Raw genomic sequence first — 16,804 nt, forward strand, 5'->3', positions numbered from 1 at the left:
TATTCCTGCTTATCAAGAACAGCTTAGTTTGGTTCACACATCAACTTCGCTGTGGTGCCCTCTAGTTATCACACATTTACAGCAGTCACACTAGTACTACTAATAGCATATTTTTGCTACTGTAATCTCGATTATATATATTGAGGAGGGGGGAAAATCAATAGAAGCAAGTGAAGCATTGCAGATTTGAGAATTCAATTAATGTTATCTCATAGAGGTACAAACTATGCAGATACAAAACACTGATAAAACAGAATGGCAGAATTTGTAAATGGCTTTACAAGGTAACTGAGAACAGAGCAGGGACTTCTGAAATTCAAACTTCCAATAGGAACTGCATTTCTTGTACTTTATGTTAGCTTCCCCCCCCCCCCCCCAAAATTTTTTCATGTCTTTGCATATTATAATCTTTTCTGGTATTAGCTCTAGAGAAAGCAAGCAGATAAGGTTTCAGATGTTCTCTTCATAGTCCGTACAGTAGTTAAACCGTAGAAATCCCAACACCCATTAGCATTTTGGGGAGATTGATAGTTCTTCCCTTTTGCATGCCTTTCCATGAACTTCTAAATTCTGGCTAGTTAGTGCTGTGTGACCAGTTACACTTTGTGTTCTATAAAGTTACACTACCATCTTCTGTAAAAGGGAAGTAATTTAGTGAACTATTATTTATTTTCATTTTATAATTTCTCCTCTAATCTACCCCCAGTACTTGTGGGAGCTTTGTTTAAAACAGGACACCAGCCAGTAGATAATTTATGAGAATAAAATACTCACTGGCAGTCATTAAACATCACTTACGGAGCGGGACAATTAAACATTACTTTAAGGAGTGGGACAAGACAAAACAATTTACACTTATCACCTGAACAAAGGCACCACGCTTTTACTGAGCAAAAGTATCCGACGACATTTATACAAACAAATTTAGTTAGAGCACTTGAGAAAACTTCACAATACACCAAGGTTATGCGGATAATTCCACCACAAGCTTGTTGTACAATATTAATTCCTTGATATTAAGTGTATCGACCTGTTGTTCACATTTAAAAATAAAATATCATTAAGTTGTTCACATTTTAGTAATAATTTATTCAAGGAAAAAGATTAAGAACTTTGTTTTATGGCTGTGAGTAAAAATTGCCATCGGTCAATCATTTACTCTTCCCTTGTTTCTAGGGGACCTGAATATAAGGTCTTAACCAACACCAAAACCTTTTACATGCATCATAAGCAATGGTTAAATGCTAGATAAGGTCTTGCTCAGGGCTTTAGCTCTGTGGAGACTTTTGACTCCACTGAAAAATTTACACTGTTACTGCATACTTTTAATAGTATACATTCCTGATCTTGCTGTGAGTAACACCAGTCCTTACTGACAGTCACATTTTCATGAAAATAAAACAACTGAGAACCCATAAAGAATGTAAATACGTTTCAAGAATCAAACAATGAAAAAGCAATAATAAATGCATGATGCAGTAATGCAGTGCAACATTGCACATTACTAGGCTGAGAAAAATAATGTTTATTTAGTTCTATACACACAAAACCCCACAATACCAAGGCAAAAAGAACACTTTAGAAAACTTCAAATATTCCACATAGATCTGAATGAAATTTCCACCACTGTATTTTCTGCCGCCACCAAGTAATAGCTGAGTCACAGGTAGTACAGATAGCCACGTCTTGCATTCATTATAGCACATATGCACCAGATCACTATTTGGCTTCTCAAATCAAAAACCCACTAAAATTCCACTGATTGCAAACATGATGGCCTTTTTAAACAAACAAGATTTTGAGTTACAAAATAAGAAGCTAGCAAAAGCAAAAGCGATATTGTTGGTTGGTACACAGGTTTAAACACACTTAAGAATATATGAAGCAGACCTAAACCTGGCTAAAACATTTCTCTCCTTGTAATTCAGCACAGTATGTCTGCTCCTGCAGATGAGGATTTGGAATTGTGGATATTTATTTAACATCAAAACCCATGGTAATTTTACAATGCCTGAAAAAAGGGGAATCTGTTTTATCTCCTAATTATAAAAGTATCCTAGGATATTAAATAAAACCATGAATTTAATTCCTGAAGGAGAGAATAATTACTGCTCTAACCTCTGACTAATTTAGTGAAGAATTATAGGAAGGCAATGTTTAATGATTAAAAGTATTAGCAAGTATGACAGAATGCATGTCAAAGAAATTGTAGATTAGCATGCACAAACAACATAGATGGTAATTTGGTGGGGAAAAGGAGTAGGAGGACAGACATGACTGAAGGCAAATCAAAGACTAGTAGACAAGTAAAATCTGCTATTCTCCACCACTTTACCTAAGCACAATTAGACATTTGTAACAAATCAAGCCATTCGTTCATGATACTGTAATACTTGACAAGATAAACTATATTCTCCCACTATTTTATTCAACATTACCAAGAATTACTATGAAGCAGTACAAAGTTCCTGTTATGAGTTTATTTGGTTGTTTTCTACATGGCAAATAAACAATGTACCTAAACCCTAGTGAACCACAGCAAGTAAAAATCAGCAGGCTCTCAATAAAAGGCTCTCATTAACAAAGCTGAAATAGTCTCAACACCCTGTTCTCTTCATGAAAACACCAAACTAGGTGCTAAAAACTGCATGGTCAGTGGCAATTTTCACACACCCATTGTCCTGAAGTGTAAGCATTTGTCCCTATCTATCACTGAACAGCATATTTTTTTTCTCCAGTACAGAGTATGGGGGGGGGGAGGGTGTTATATATATAAGAAGTACAAACTATTGACTCTGTCATGTCTCTCAGGGCACAAGTCTCAGGAGACCACAACCATGCACAGTACTGAAGGGCACTAGTAACAGCATCACACAAACGTAGCAGCAGCATTGGGAGATTAAGACATTTGCTACATGTGAAAGATTCCACAAGTACAACTGTTGAAGTGAACAGGAGTTTTTCCCTTGCCCATCCCCCATGACACCCTGTCCACGGGCATCTGCTAATACTCAAAACCAAAACAAAAAATTGAGTCCCCTTTTCCTGCTCTCTTATTAAATAACACAAAATTAACGCAAAGCTATAACAAAAAAAATTACTTTATTTATTTACTGTATTCAAAACTACAATCTCCCAATACTGCTGTCTATTAACCTCTTAGGAAATGAGAAGTAAAGCTTACCAAACTTTTTCTTCCTCCAGTCCTCCTCTGGCACATTGGCTTATTACAGAAGGGCTACTCATGGTAAGTGTTGAGCTTTCAGAATTCATTTTTTTTCTACAAAGGAACAACATGAAAAAACATGTAAAATGCAATATGAGTGAAGAACGTGTTTACTAATTCATTAGAAACCCTAAACTTTGAGACAAGAACTCTTAAGACCAAATACAGTATGCTTTACTCACTTAAGTAAATGTCCTAAATCAATGGGATTAATTGGATGAATACACTGAGAAGGATTTGGCAGTTTTGTGGACTTGCTACTTATGCCAAACTCAACACTGATTGTCTTTTGTTTACTTCTCTGAATACATGCCAAAAGAGTTGATGTCAGCAAGCCTGGATCCAGGGCTATGCAGAGTGTCAGTTATGTTAATTCAAAGCAGCAGTCACAGCTAGTGTTGCCATGGAATGATCCACACAACACTGGAGAGAAAATGACAAATTCTGATATGTAAAGATTTACAGAAGCTTTTTAGCATATTTTAATAAGATCCATATTTTAATAACTTAAGATCACACTTTGCTGATTTGCAGAAAACAATAATTTGGTCATGGCTGAAGTCACTCCCAAAACCAGCACAGACATACTCAGATGCTGGCAGTAGCAATATCCAAGTTACGATGCTTCCAAAAGGTCTGTATGGCCAAAGGTGCTTCAAGTAAACAACTTGCATGGTAAGAACAAATTAAGTCTCTAGATAAGCCAAGTTAATTTCACCATGAACATTTTTTGGTAACAGGATCTACAATGTTAACATGGAGCTTCCTCCATGCACCCTACCTTCCTTTAAAAGAGAGAGAAGAAAAGTCATCTGATTGCTCTTGATTTGACACCTGATTTCTATTATCATCAGCAGAAAGATCTAATTGATTAACAGAGAACAGGTTCAACTGTACATCAGTTAATATCTACTAGAACATAACCAGGAAATAGGCTCTGCTTGTCAAGATAAGGTATAAAGAATCATTAAAAAGCAAGTTTAACCTGTGTGAAACCTGGGTCAAAATCTGACTTGACAGTCATGGACAGCATGAAAAGTTGAGCACAGCGCAAGTGTCCCATCAGCCACAGGCAGATGAGGCCAATCTTCACAAAACCAGTACTTTGAAGAAAAAGCTGATCTTTGTTTCAAGTTATGGCCATGCAGGAGTAGATAAACGACCCTAGCAAGCATGTTGATCAGACTGAAGTCCCAAAAGTCAGCAACCAAATCTGGTCCCTACTAAAATTAAGGACATCTTCTTACCTGCCCTTCACTGTGACCAGAGCATGTGTCGCTGCCACTCCAAAGAAAACAGATGGATTTACAAGTACAGGGTCCTTAATTTTGCATTTTTATTTTTTTTTTAACATCCCTCACAATAGAAGGGGATAAAAATTCTGCACAGCCTGTTTCTAAGCAAATTTGTTTCTTGAAATCTTGTTTTAAAGATCCAGAAAACTGTTCTGAAAGGGAGAACAACAAATGCCTCACCTCTGTGAGGGCAGGAACAGAGACTCTGAGCCATCTGGCCTCTTTTTGGATTTTGCCTCACCTCAAATTTACTCCTGATTCTGAAGATGTTTCACTTTGAAAAAAATTCCAAAATAAAAAAATCAATACAGCAACAGCAACAACAAAAAGCACCAAACCCCACAGTAATTCTAGAAGTGGCTGAGCAGCAGCAGGTGTTGAAAGCTAAATTATTACTTGCCTCTCTAATCTATAATAGTGCAGGAAGAGGGGAGCTGTTGTTAAACACACGTCAAAGCAGCAGTGCAAGAATCCCTACTTAAGCATTTACTGCAAAGTCCCGTCTTTCAGGAAGCAATTTCCTGACAGAGCAAATTAAAACTTTTCTTTTGGTAATGAATTTCTGCTCCACATTGGGAAAGCCCAGATGCTTTAATGATCGTGCAAATTACGCCAACAGGAGAGTTTCACCTCCTCTTACAGTCACTCGTATCAGCAAGACCAAGCGTTCAAGGGAAGGTTAAAAGCAGTCCATTAATTATCAGTTGGAAGCTGAAAGATTCAAATTACAAAACCACAAGGTTGCCATTGCGGATGATAAACCCAAAAGACACACACCAAACATCTGCTGTTCACTTGTGAACCAGTATTATAGCAGTACCAGTGTTCAATGTATGACTATGACAACAAAAAACAACCCCAACAAAAGATGTTTTCAGCACTCCCTTTTCCACCCTTGAAAACATCTAAGCAAGCACTCCATATATATCTCTGCATTGAGACTTCCACACGGAAACAAGAGTAAAAGCAGAGAACAGAAGTGATTAAAGTTGCTGTGTTACAAACTTTTCTATGAACAATTGGTGATAAAGGTTGACACGTATCTAACAGAAAATAAATTAGATATGGCATACACCCAATTTATGTTCTCAAGATGTTCCACAAAGAAAACCACATAAAATACAGAGAGGAATATATCTTGTTGAACTTCAACTCCCTCACATTTCCAGTCTAATATCTGAGAATGCCACTAACACATTATACTCCTTCCGCCTGACAACCTCACAATCTTACAAAAATCTACTTCTGGTGTTTTCTATAACACAAAAGGAGGTATCAAGAGGCCAACATATATTCATTCTGATAGCAAGATCTCATCCACCACACCCTCAGAAAGGTATCTATACGCTGAATAAGACAGCAGGCTTTTTGGATACCAAGAGTATCCAAATGCTCTTTCAAGATACAGTCATGCTCTTGCAGCCTCATCTTCTCAGTTTCCAATAATACAAGAGATCTGCTAAGTCACCCACTAAACAAATGCACTCTTCACTTACACATGTGGAAGAGAGAGGCACAACAGGCAGCTGATACAATGGTGGACAAGCATCCTTCCTCAGCTACCACTGAGAAAAGAAGGATGGGAAACACCACCGTGCCTGCCTGTCCCTCTCCTGTCCTCTGCACTGCAGCAGCCAAGAGCACACTTCTGCAAGTCAGGAGCAAGGAGTGCCAAGCATCCCTCTAACTTCCCAGTCATACCAAAGAATGACCAATGCTCCAGCAATACCCATCACATAATCCCCATCTGCTGTCGCATCATGTCGTGTAGCATCCTGAATTACTTTTGTCTTCATTAGCCAGTTTCTTTCAAATCATACTCGTCCTTTCGTACTGTCTGTCAAGGTGGAGGAGACTGTTAAAGATTTGCAACCAAGAGTCCATTCAGCGCTGCCATCCGGCAGCACTTCACATTCACACTGTGGAGGCTGCTCAGCAGTGAGTCAGACTAACTTCTGGAAAATCATCAGGGATACTTTTGTCATTCTATTCCTGACAACAGGTCTATACAGGTCCTAATTCACTCTTTACCAGGAGCAACAGGTAATTAAACAGCTGAGCCCCACATCACTGACAAGTTTTATGGCCTTGTCAAAATACCAGAAGTTTTTTCATTTCTAAATGACAAATGGAAAATTGGTCTCCAGCTACACTTTCCAAAGCCATGGATACCAAACACTACCACTGCACTTCCAATTACTTTCAAGTAATTTCAATGAAAGCTTCTCAGCCTATAGATTCTGGCCTGACTCACTGTTGTGCCACAGACTGCTCTTAGACTCTTTCTTCAGAATAAATAACTATTCATAAAGTAAAAGCTTCTCTATTTTAAGATGCAGAAGGGGATATCTTTTTCCAAGCATTAAGAATATTTTGTGGAAGAATTTCTAGTGAACACAAAGTGCTCCAGGAGATCCAAAATAAAATTGAATTGTTCTGTTGTGGAAAGAAGTGTTATTGAAAGGCTTCTAATCTCCAAACAATATTGTTTATATTCAAGGTGAACCACACAAAATTAAAGCTAAAACTGGCAAAGTAAGATTTTGTTTGTAATATACTGGTTTAGGATTTATTCAACCAGAATACAAACACTATCCCCAGAAATCTGCCTCCAGTAATAGTAACATCTTAGAAAATTACATGAAATTCAAGAAGCAAAGAAACAATGTTCAGAAGAAAATATGCTATTCACAGGTGCCTCTTTCTGTATCACCATCCAGGTCTTGTTTGGACTTGAACTTTACGGCATAGGCACTATACCTGATGAAACTTGAAGGAGGGAAATAAATCTATCATCTTCCCTCTTAATAACTTGAATGCAGATGCCAAGACAAGTCGATGAATATTAGTTTAAGAGACTCTGCTTCAGATGTATTCTGTTCCTCATCCTCTGTTTGCACACTCAACCTTGACTGTTCCAAATAAAAAACATGCACTTCAATTAGGTGGTGTCCTAGAGATCGTGCTGTAATAGGAGGAAGTGGGCAAAAGGCAATTCCAGAACAAAAACATAGGAAAACAATGTCAAAGACTTAATTTATAGCAGCTATGTTCAACACTACGGTCACTATCTTATTGAGGGAACAGCCTTGAAGAAACATCCTTGCTGTTTCTGGTTCTGTTTGTGCAGACATCTGAAATTTAGTGTGCTTAGTCTTCTATGAGCAAGCACAGATTGTTTAATACGAGAGTACTCAGAAGGAAGCACATACCCCAAAGTTATCTCCATAAAGAAATTCATTTTTATGCTTCCATTAAAATCATTAACTTTGATAATCTGATGCATTATCAGTTCATCTGCCGGAGTTGATTCTTACATGCCACACAGGCAGAGAAAATCCTAGCAATGGTAAGCACCAGCTCAGGAACTGAAAACTGTGTTATATTTTAGTGTATCTTATCCATTTAGATTTGGTTCCAGAAGTTCTGCAATTGCTCTTGAATGGACAAAAATTAAGGCAGAAAAAGGATCTACTATAGCACAGTACTCAAGCCTCTGAACAACTGCACAGATCAGCATTATAGAATTGTTTGAACAGAAAAAAAATAGAAACCTTAAGAAAAATGTTGAAGCCACAACGCCCCATGGGCTTAAACCAGTGTGGGGTTTATCCTGTGGGGTTTACCCAGGAGAATAAGCAAAGTATCGGCCCATCTCGTTAAAAATCACATTCCCTACATAAAGCCCATCGTCTTTCTCTCCCCCCCCCCATGTTAAAGAGTGTAGATACATTTTGATCCTTAAGCTAAAAATCTTTTTTTGCCTTTCTCTCCACTCCCTATTTGTATCTCTAGACAAGTAAGATATTCCCAGTAGTGGTAGTTAAAAAAATCACATATCATTCAGCAGCTGTTCACTACAGTTGAAGTAAAAATAACCAATATCTTCTGATAAAACATGTTCCCACAGCTCCTTACCTTCACCAAAATGCTTTGCATTGTTGACATAGTATCTTGTTATAGTTGGTAGATAAAAGAACTGTGAAAAAAGCTTTACTGGACCCTAAAGGCCGCTTAAATGCAGAAACTATTACTCCTTTTAATGAAAAAGAAGGCAGTAGAATCACTACAGTAATGTGCATCTACTAGAAAACAAAAAAAGAAGTGTTACGCACCATCATTCTCCCAAGCACAAGTCTTTATGCTTACAAAACCGGAGCAACAGATCACTAATTAGCAATACACATCATAACATTTGTAATTTTAGAGGTGATTTTCCATTTTCCTACTAGCTGCAGAAAAGCCTGTCATTTCCAGTGAGCAAATGTATTTACTCTTGTACTGCTTTCTGAAAAGTCCTATTTCCACACACAGTTAGCAAGCACATAGTATCTCACATCTTGATAGCACTGAGCTCCTAGCCAGCAACCGCCCTAGGCTAACAGTTTGTTGAAGGGCAGATTTAAAACAAGCCATTTTAATAAACTGTGTAACAACAAACCCCCAAACCAATCTTTTGTCAAAATCGTTTTTTGGAGGCTTTCAGATCCTGCGGTTGCCAAACATCTTCACACCACTAACGCATACTTCAGTGAAATCCGAGTGAAAACTCAAGAAGCTCTCAAAGAATATTTCTCCTGACTACAACTCCAAGTAGCAGGCAGTGCTGAGAAACTCCGCATTGCATAATCACTTCAACCCAAGCCTAGCATACCATACATGTTGTTTCACACACTTACTTCAAGTGAGTTTTGACCTCAATGAACACGTGTCATACCATTGCTTACTCTCTTAAAGTCTTTAAAAATGCACCTGATGCACTAAAGAATTATATTTTGGAGGGCTTTTTTAAACACCTGTTTGTGAAAGGGTTTTTATTCCTGTCCTTGAGGCATATCATTAAAAATAGTCACCTTCTGTCTTCTTAAGAAGCACATATAAGTTTTATATAGGTACCTTATACAAGTGTATATACAAAGATACTTGGAGGAAGTAGCTCAGAGAACCACAGGCACTGCACATCTCTCTCCATATTTGATGATTCCACCAGAACACTCCAAGATGATAGAGAGAGCGCCATGTTTTGCTCCCTCTCCCATACACACACTCACTATAGACTGCAAGACAGTGTCTCCAGGCATATATACATCAGGCTGAAGCCAGAGCACTGACATGGAATAGTGTTCCATGCTGGAGAAATACAGCCTACTGTGAGACACTGTGCCCAAGAGGACAAGTTCTGTAGCTTACCAAGACTTTGCTCTTTTCCCTACAAAATACCAAAAGAAACAAAGGAAGACAATGTTACAATTTATCTCCCATCACCCTGATGGAAGCACATGGAGAAGTTTACCAGCATCGAAGAGAGGTTGTGGTCACAACTCAAGCCATCTTTCAGAACTGTTCAAATAAGTTCGTATAGTAAGACATCAGCAACAGGCAAACCACATGGAGGTACAAGCACATGTTTTATTCCCAAAATACAAACACAGATTTTTCTGAGCTGGTTACTGCTGTGAAAAATAAAGAGTTATGAAAGAACTGAGACTGCTGCTTTAGTCTATTCTGCATATCAGTACATTATATAATACTGTACATCACTGTGATCAAGAAAAGAGCAACAAGGACTCGCCTGCACTGTGCAATCTGCAGTTATTGGCAGCTTTGAGTCTTTCAGTGGTTTCAACTCAAAAACTTTAGCAGTGTAGGGGGAACTAGGGAATGGTTTTGTGCTTTTAGGAATGGTAGTTGATTGTCATATTCATTTAAAAAAAAAAAAAGGACTCTAATGTTTCAGTACTCTGTGTATTAGTAATAAACACAACTAAATCTCTTATCTGATTAAGGAAAAATCTAGCATTATGAAACACTAGAAAGACTTGAACAGAACATTTTAAACAGAAGGTTTATAATGCAGAAGGTGCGCACAAAAAATTGAACATACTGTTTAAGCAGAACACAGAAAACCAAGTACTATGCCCTAGTCAATGTAAATAGATATATTTTTTGGCAGTGTTGTTAAAATTACTTATGTCATTCCGAGACAAATCTGTTTCTCTCTGGACTAAAGGATCCAGATATTCCTATTTCAAGCATCTGGCTCCAGCATCAGACAGTAAACAAAACAACCTATCCATTCTATCAGCAGGCAAGAAGAATTCTCCAGCACTGGCCACTTCTCTACCCTTTTCCCCCTCTCCAAGTTTTTATTTCTTATCAGCAAAGCAACCAAACAAAACACAACAGTGCAATAACGTAGCTTCTACTGCAGGCTCAGTGCTAGCCTTTAGTCAGTCTGCCAAGCAAAAAGGGGCAAAAAGTTATCTGATTGTTTTCATAAACTATGATTTCAAATGCAAATACAACTCCTTCTAATCTAAACATACTGTATTGTTTTGCAGTTGACACTATGCAGCAAAACAATGTTAAGAGGTTCCTTCCAAAGATTATGAGTATTTATGTTCCCAATTTAGTGACTCATACAGCTAGCGATTTCTGAGACTCGCTTAACTCTATCCGCCTCAAAGTTCTCAATTTGAAAGCAAGCACTACATTGTTATACAAAAGTTGTGACAAAGATTTCAGCTATGATTTTTTTTAAATCTAAATTATATCTAAGGAAAACTATTCCCAGAAATAATTATGTGCTACTTCTGTAAAGAATATTAGAAGGGATATACAGAGCTGAACCCATGTAAGGGACAATTTATTAAACAAAAAGTATTCTGAAACTAGAAGTTCAATTGTTAGCACTTGATATTCTTCTCTTCCTTTCAACACATTCCTGCCTCCCTCATAATAAAGGGGTTTATCCTCAACAAGGGGAAAAAAAGAAAACTTTAGAATAAACAAAAATCAAGAGAAATACCACCACAGCTGAGACAAACACAACCCATTTTCCCCTTTATCAGAGTCGTCACTGCCAGGGATGGTAGCAGGTTCAAAATTTTATCTACCTGGAAGCAGAATTAGGTATCACCCAGTTCACGATCAGTAAAGCAGATTTTTGTTTAAGGGCATGTGGTCTCACTGGCCACTTCCTGGAAGCAGCTCCACATAATACACCTCCAAATCATGCACACACAAGACTCCCACAGCTTGGAATCACATTCTCTCCTTAACATTAAAATCATGATCTGTTCAGCCTACTACCTTATAATAATGATTATTTCATTCAGAATTGCTGCTCAGTTTAATAAGTCATTGCAGTTTGTCAAGTTGGTTTAGCATTTATTTTCCTTGGTTATTTAATAGATTTGAATGGCAGACAAAAAGGTGAAATGTCCTAAAATTAAAATTGTCTTAGCCTTTACAACTTTCTGCCTGCAATTGCTAAGCACAGTCAGAACGTAAACCTGCATGGGAAAGTTTGCAAGATCACCTCTCCACACAGTAACTGACTTGCTTGAGAGAATTTGTTCTAGGATATTAGTGAGTTAGCTGTGGAACATCAACAAATCCTAATTTTGACAACATCTGCTTCTGTGAGCCTTAAAATACTTTGCCTACACTCACATAAGAATCTCACTACTTACAGAAGGGTGCCAGGTTTGGGATACCCTCACCACAGCCTGTGTCAATACACACACGGGGGCTCTAAGTGCTGTACTGCAATTCATCTGTGCCTCTGGCCTCTCCCAACCACCACTATCTGGGTGCACCAGTTAAGGCCATGGACAAGCAGAAGCAGTCAGCCACCCCCAAAATACACACTATCCAAATAGCTGGTTGCTGTCTTCCAGACAAAGGTGATGGTCCAGACAGAACCTTCTGAGGAAATGCCAGCCAGACACACTGTAATATTTTAAATCAGTAGGATTCCTGACACAGTACAGACAATGTAATGGACATACTCTTCTCCTAGTTATAATCCCAAAAATCTATTATTGAAAAATGCTGAAATGTTGAAAATAAACTATTGAAAGCTGTACTTCTATTTAACAACTAAAATGTTTGAGAGATGACACCAGCAAAGCAGCTGGTTTTGCTCTACAGCAACCACACGAGTCCAGACAACTGCTGCCAACTTTCCAAGTTTATGCAAGCTTCAGTGGTATAAAAGCCAGTAAACCTTTCGGAATACAACTTGTACCACACACTGATTACACCTGCAGAGTGATGAGGGGAACTGCATGGCTGTGAGGGTAATTAAGCCTATATAGAAAGGAAAGGGGGAGAGGGGTGATCAATAACAGTACAGGGCACATTTCTAGTCACATAATGTTACCATTTCTGGTTTTATATATAATGATTTAATATGAAAAGAAAAAGAAAGTTTTATTGTAAAGTCTGCATCTTGTCCAGTTTAAACAATTTTTTGGAAAGAGGATTGCTGGATTTCTCTCCTGGCCATGCCTTCAAGTACCATCCTCAGCAGTGGTCTGTATAAGACACATTACTTTTAGGTATCTCATGTACCTATGGCAGCACACTTACTCAGATTTGAAATCCTCATATACTCACCAGCACGTGATTCGGAAGAAGTAAATAAATATGCATGTACATGTGCCCTTGTGTTTAGCTATTAACAGCCTGATCCCATTAGCATCTAACCACTTCAGCTGGATTCTGTACTGCTGAGCACCTGCAAGTTAATCATTGTTTACATCTCAATCACTGACAGCATTTCACTTCATGTTCAACCCTGCTTGACACTAGATGGGAAAACAGGTTTTGGGGTTTTTGTTTTACATCCTTTATGTCGCACTTGGGGATGGAGGCCAGCACAGTTACATACTATATAACTATTAGTTTCAGAGTAGTTACTTTGCAGTTACTACAAAGCACGAAGTGTTTGTTAATCACACAATACTGGAGCATATTTACTGAGTCCTTTAGTTTCCGATTATTCACCAACTACTCTACAATAGTTCTACATGTTCTTAAAGACTTGTGCAAGACCATTTGTTTACTCCAGATTTCATGTGACTCGGACAACTGAAATCCACAACACGCCCTCACAAGTTGAGAGGCACAATTTGATTTAAAAAACAAAGGGACTTTCATAGGACCTAGAAAATATCAGACATGTGGAGATAACTTTTTTCCCAGCCAGCAAGTGTAGATGCAAACACCAAAATTTCAAGACTTCTCTTTGCCCAGCAAGTTCAAGTATTTACATCTGTTTCCATCTTTTATTCCAATGTAGTGCTGCTCTGCTCAGGCTTTTCCCAAGTCACAGGTTAGAATTTACATATAAAGTATTACATTTACCTATTTATCTGTAAGTACTACTATTTACCTGTAAAGCCTACATAACCTTGCAATACTTTGATCCCCAAGATTTAATTAACAAATACATAACATGGACTGATTTAATTAAACATTAAGAGATCAAGTTAAACAAAATAAATCAGTAATATGATTTATAGCACCTCAAGTCTTTCAGTCTCCCACTAAGCTTACCATTTGCCAGTTTCCCTACATATTACACAGGAGTAAAATAGCAACTCTTAACAAATGCAACCCTTTCAAAATGCACACCACACTTAACTTGAGTACAAGGTGTCTGGAATGTAATATGCACAAAGCACTCCAAAAGGATTCTAAATGCATTTATAGCAGTGAAAAGATGCTTTCACAACGAAATACTCAGAAAAATTAATGTTTCATCAAAAGAGATTGCTCAAAAACCTAAAATGCTGAAAACATACAAATAAACCTCTAGCATAAGCAGAATTAAGAGGTCAGTTTAATTTTCTTTAGCACCTCAAGCAAAAGATTTTCACATACAGGAAACTAGTTCCTGAGTAAGTATTAAGACATTACATACAAACTCCCAAGCAGAATCAGGTATCACTCCAATTCATGAACAGCAAAGCAAACAGGTATTTGTTTAAGGGCATGAGGTCTCACTGGCCACTTGCTGGAAGCAGCTCCACATAACACACCTCCAAACCATGCGCACATAAGACTCCCACAGCCTGGAATCATGCCAGAAAAACTGTCTACACAAAAGCAGTCCCGAGGAGAAGTGCACTATTCAGGACAGAGCGGAGGTCTGAGAAAATGTGCAGGAGCAACACTGAATGTTACAGTGTCTTCACAGGTCACGAGGCCTTGTCATGTTGCTGACTGATATGCACAATTCTGATGGGAAATGAAAAAGGGATTGCTGTTCAAAACAATATGGTATTCTGTTTACTAAAACTAAGTAATAAATATTTACTGAGAACAGGTTGCAAATCTATGTAAAAAATTAAAACTAAATAGAAGGGCTAAATCCACTAAATGACAAGTCAAAGATATTCCCAGCATTCTCTTCGTGTATGCTGGGGCAGCTCCATCTCAGACGCTCCCCTGCTTACACTCTGCAAAACTTGTTATTCTGCAGTAAATATTTTAACTCCATTTGTTTGCAAATCCAATGGCTTCTCCTATTCTGAACCCAAGTTCTGTACAGATACAGCATCTGCCTCATGACTTGCTGCACTTGGCAGCAGACCTCTGTACATGCTGCAGAGCTGGGTATGTAACCGAACCAATCCTATTTTGACAACGAAGGAATTTTCTCTGCCCTTCCATTATGAAAATGTAGCACGTGAGGTACTAAAGGATAACATTAACTATAAATTATGATAGAATCACAGAATGGTTTGGGTTGGAAGAGACTTTGAGGATCATCTAGTTCCAACCCCCCTGCAGTGAGCAGGGACACCTTCCACTAGACCAGACTGCCCAAAGCCCCGTCCAGCCTGGCCTTGAATATTAATAAATTACATTAACGTATGTATGCACACACAGAAACTAAATAAATGAATGTTCATATATGCACAACACTTAAGAATGATATAGAAAAATTAAGATTCTGACTACCAAATCTGGATTTCCTGCATTCATGTAAGCGGTTCCTCAGTAAACCAGAAACTCTGGTCACCGCCCACCCCACCACCAAGATCACCGGTACACCATCAGCCCTGTAGCCACCAACACCCTCACAGCCATGTCACCTACACGGGCCCTCATCAACATTAACTATTTAAACCCCGGCGCTGAGCCTTGCCGTGTCCCTCACAGCCCGTTCGGGTCTGCCACGACCACCTCCACAAGAGTCGGGAATGACGCTCCGTATTTGTTGTTCCCACTTTCGCCCACAGACCTCCCTCCTCCTCCCCCGAGGTGGAGGCTGTGCTGAGGGGAGCAACGGCTGGGAGCCAGGGCCGGTTTGCCAAGGAGGCAACGGGCACCTGGAACTTCGGCCTTTCCTCAGCGGGGATTTCCATCTAAATCGGCGACGCGCAAGTCCTACCCCTCGATGAACGCAGAAAGTTCTTTAAAGAGTAAATTAACACAAACAGCAGGGCTGCCGAGCCCCGAGAGGGAGCGGATCAGCGCCCGCCGCCTCCAACCGCCGCCTCGGGCCCCTCACAGGGCTGCGGCGCCCAGGGGTCCCTGAGGCGGCGGCTCGCGCCCGCCTCCCTCCGGCTCGCGTTACGCCGACCCCGGCGGCGCCCAGCCCCGACGGTGAGGGACCGGGCACCACCAGAGCGGGGCGAGGCGGGCGGCGATGCCGTGAAGAGACGGGAGGAGGGTGCGCGGCCCCCCCGCTCACACACACACACCCACCCGGGGCTGCCGCGAGACCTTTCCCCAACCGCCGCAGCACCCGCGCTGTGAGTCCCGTACAGGGCGGCGGGACCCCCGGAGGCACAACGCGGGGAGGCCAGCCCCACGACGGCCGCCTCCAGCTGTCCTGGGGGAGCCGGGCCCCTCCAGCTTTGACCGGCAGCCGCCTGCCCGCCCAGCCCCAAGCAGAGCCCCGACACAAGGGACAGCACCTTACCGTCCACCCTCCTGCTCCTCCTCGGCTCCCGGCATGCGGCTCCCACAGCTGCCGCCCCGGCGAGGACCCGGTGGCAGCCGCCAACAGGACGAGAAAGGGCGGCGGGAGCCGTTAGCGGCCGCGGCGCGGGGGGTTCCAGAGCCAGCCCGGCGGCTGTCAGGGGAGGCGGAGGGCGGGGACGAGGGGGGCCCGCCCACCCCGCCCGGCGCTCCGCCCTGCCCGCGCTACTTTCCCAACACCGTCCTGCTGCTCTGTTGTTCATCGTTCCCTTCAGCTCCTGCGGGTCCTTTCCCAGCTCCCCCCCGCCGGCCCCCGCCTCTTCCCAGGACTCCGGGCTTCACCTCCCCGGCCTCCCAACGAGCCCCCGGCACGCCGCCCCGTGCCCGATGGCTTGGCCGCGTCTCTGCGCGGCTTGTGCCGCCCTGGAAACTCGGTTCCCACCGCAGCATTGGAGTGCAAACGGTGAAGGGGGGACACCGACCAGAAGGCCGCAAGTGGCACCGGTTCTACGCTGGGAACCTCAAACCAGGAGCAGGTCCCATGAGGTCAACAAACTGGGGA

At 40.8% G+C, this 16,804-nt stretch overlaps 1 protein-coding gene across 1 annotated transcript in view; it reads right to left on the reverse strand.

Moving 5' to 3' along the window:
• The window catches only part of ARHGEF3 (Rho guanine nucleotide exchange factor 3), a 120,360-nt gene extending 103,971 nt beyond the window's left edge, over positions 1-16,389 (reverse strand). The window contains exons 1-2 of the mRNA XM_030500560.1: positions 16,244-16,389; positions 3,185-3,280 (exon numbers count right to left, since the gene is read on the reverse strand). Coding sequence (XP_030356420.1) covers positions 3,185-3,280; positions 16,244-16,278 — 131 coding nt within the window. The 5' untranslated portion in view covers positions 16,279-16,389. The remainder of the gene's footprint in view (positions 1-3,184; positions 3,281-16,243) is intronic.
• Positions 16,390-16,804: the final 415 nt, after the last annotated feature.

The sequence above is a fragment of the Strigops habroptila genome, chromosome 11 (assembly GCF_004027225.2).
Source record: "Strigops habroptila isolate Jane chromosome 11, bStrHab1.2.pri, whole genome shotgun sequence".
Lineage (NCBI taxonomy): Eukaryota > Metazoa > Chordata > Aves > Psittaciformes > Psittacidae > Strigops > Strigops habroptila.